This window comes from Aplysia californica, unplaced genomic scaffold, assembly GCF_000002075.1.
Source record: "Aplysia californica isolate F4 #8 unplaced genomic scaffold, AplCal3.0 scaffold00659, whole genome shotgun sequence".
NCBI lineage: Eukaryota > Metazoa > Mollusca > Gastropoda > Aplysiida > Aplysiidae > Aplysia > Aplysia californica.
In genome coordinates, this window is record NW_004797929.1 from 5,036 (window position 1) to 6,330 (window position 1,295).

Below are 1,295 nucleotides of genomic sequence, written 5' to 3' on the forward strand. Positions count from 1 at the left end.
CTCTCTATCGTTAGACAAACAGTTGTACTGGGTGGACGCTCACTCAGACCAAGTGAGCGTGATTGACCTCACCACCGGAGCAATCCGCGTGCTGGTGGAGCAGCAGGGAGCGCACTTCTTCTCCGTCGACGTCATTGGCGCCTATCTCTACATCACAGACTGGAAGAAAAAGTACGTTTTTCCGTTCGCATTGTTTATACTAGAAGATAAAACAGCACCTGGACATGGATGGCTGGTGGCTTTATAAATAAATTATTGATAGTCAAGGACTACAAGAAAAAGTACGTTTTTTCCCTCGTTTTGTTTACACCAGATAAAAAAAAGTACGTGTTCCCCTTGTATTGTTTACGCTAGATAGAAGAAAAAAGTACGTTTCTCCCCTTGTATTGTTTACACTAGAAAAAAAAGTACGTCTTTCCCTTCGCATTGTTTACGCTAGATAGAAGAAAAAAGTACGTTTTTCCCTTCGCATTGTTTACACTAGAAGAAAAAGTACGTTTTTCCCCTCGTATTGTTTATGCTAGAAGAAAAAGTAAGTTTTCCTCGTTTTGTTTACTGAAAGAGAAAGTACGTTTTTCACTCGTTTTGTTTATACTCTTAGAAAAAGTCCGTTTTTCGCTCGTTTTATTTATATAGGAAGAAAAAAATGGCATTGGAAAAAGCTTGAAATGTTGTGAAACTAATACATTTTAACGTCAAATTTTCCAAAACTAGATCTAGGTACTGAGCACACAGAATTTTATGTTTCAAGAGTAGCTGTAAATTGCCAAATCAATAGCTGAGCTAGAATTAAAACAAAAACAAACAAAATACAACTGACGAATGTGAACCCGCTATAAATGTATGCGCTCTGTCCTCAGCTATCTCCAGCGTATGAATAAACATGGAGGTGCACTCAAGCAGTTCGGAGAAGCCAAGTTCACAAGACTGTATGGAATCAAAGGATTTAACTCCACCGAGGCATTTAAGGGTAATTCATTTGTGAGACATTGTGGTGAAATCAGATGCACGTCTAAATACCGAAATTTAAAAAAAACCTCAGCATTTATATAATCACTATTTCAACACCTATGTAAAAGTTAGATAGCGCTGGGCAGTAGGACAATGTATTTATAATGATGATGATGATGATAATGATGATTATGTTGATAATGATGATAATGATGATAATGATGATGATGATTTTTTTTTCTCTTCCCTTCGCCCTTCTCCTCCTTTCGGTTCCTCTTCTTTACTACTACTACTACAACTACTACTACAACAACAACAACTACTACTACTACTACTACTACTAC

The 1,295-nt window shown here is 37.1% G+C and overlaps 1 protein-coding gene across 1 annotated transcript in view; it reads left to right on the forward strand.

Moving 5' to 3' along the window:
* LOC101858302 (low-density lipoprotein receptor-related protein 5-like protein) overlaps window positions 1-1,090 on the forward strand; it is a 1,812-nt gene extending 722 nt beyond the window's left edge. The window contains exons 2-3 of the mRNA XM_013087929.1: window positions 15-171; window positions 861-1,090. Of these exons, the coding sequence (XP_012943383.1) occupies window positions 15-171; window positions 861-1,053 (350 nt within the window). The 3' untranslated portion in view covers window positions 1,054-1,090. The remainder of the gene's footprint in view (window positions 1-14; window positions 172-860) is intronic.
* The last annotated feature ends 205 nt before the right edge of the window (window positions 1,091-1,295 follow it).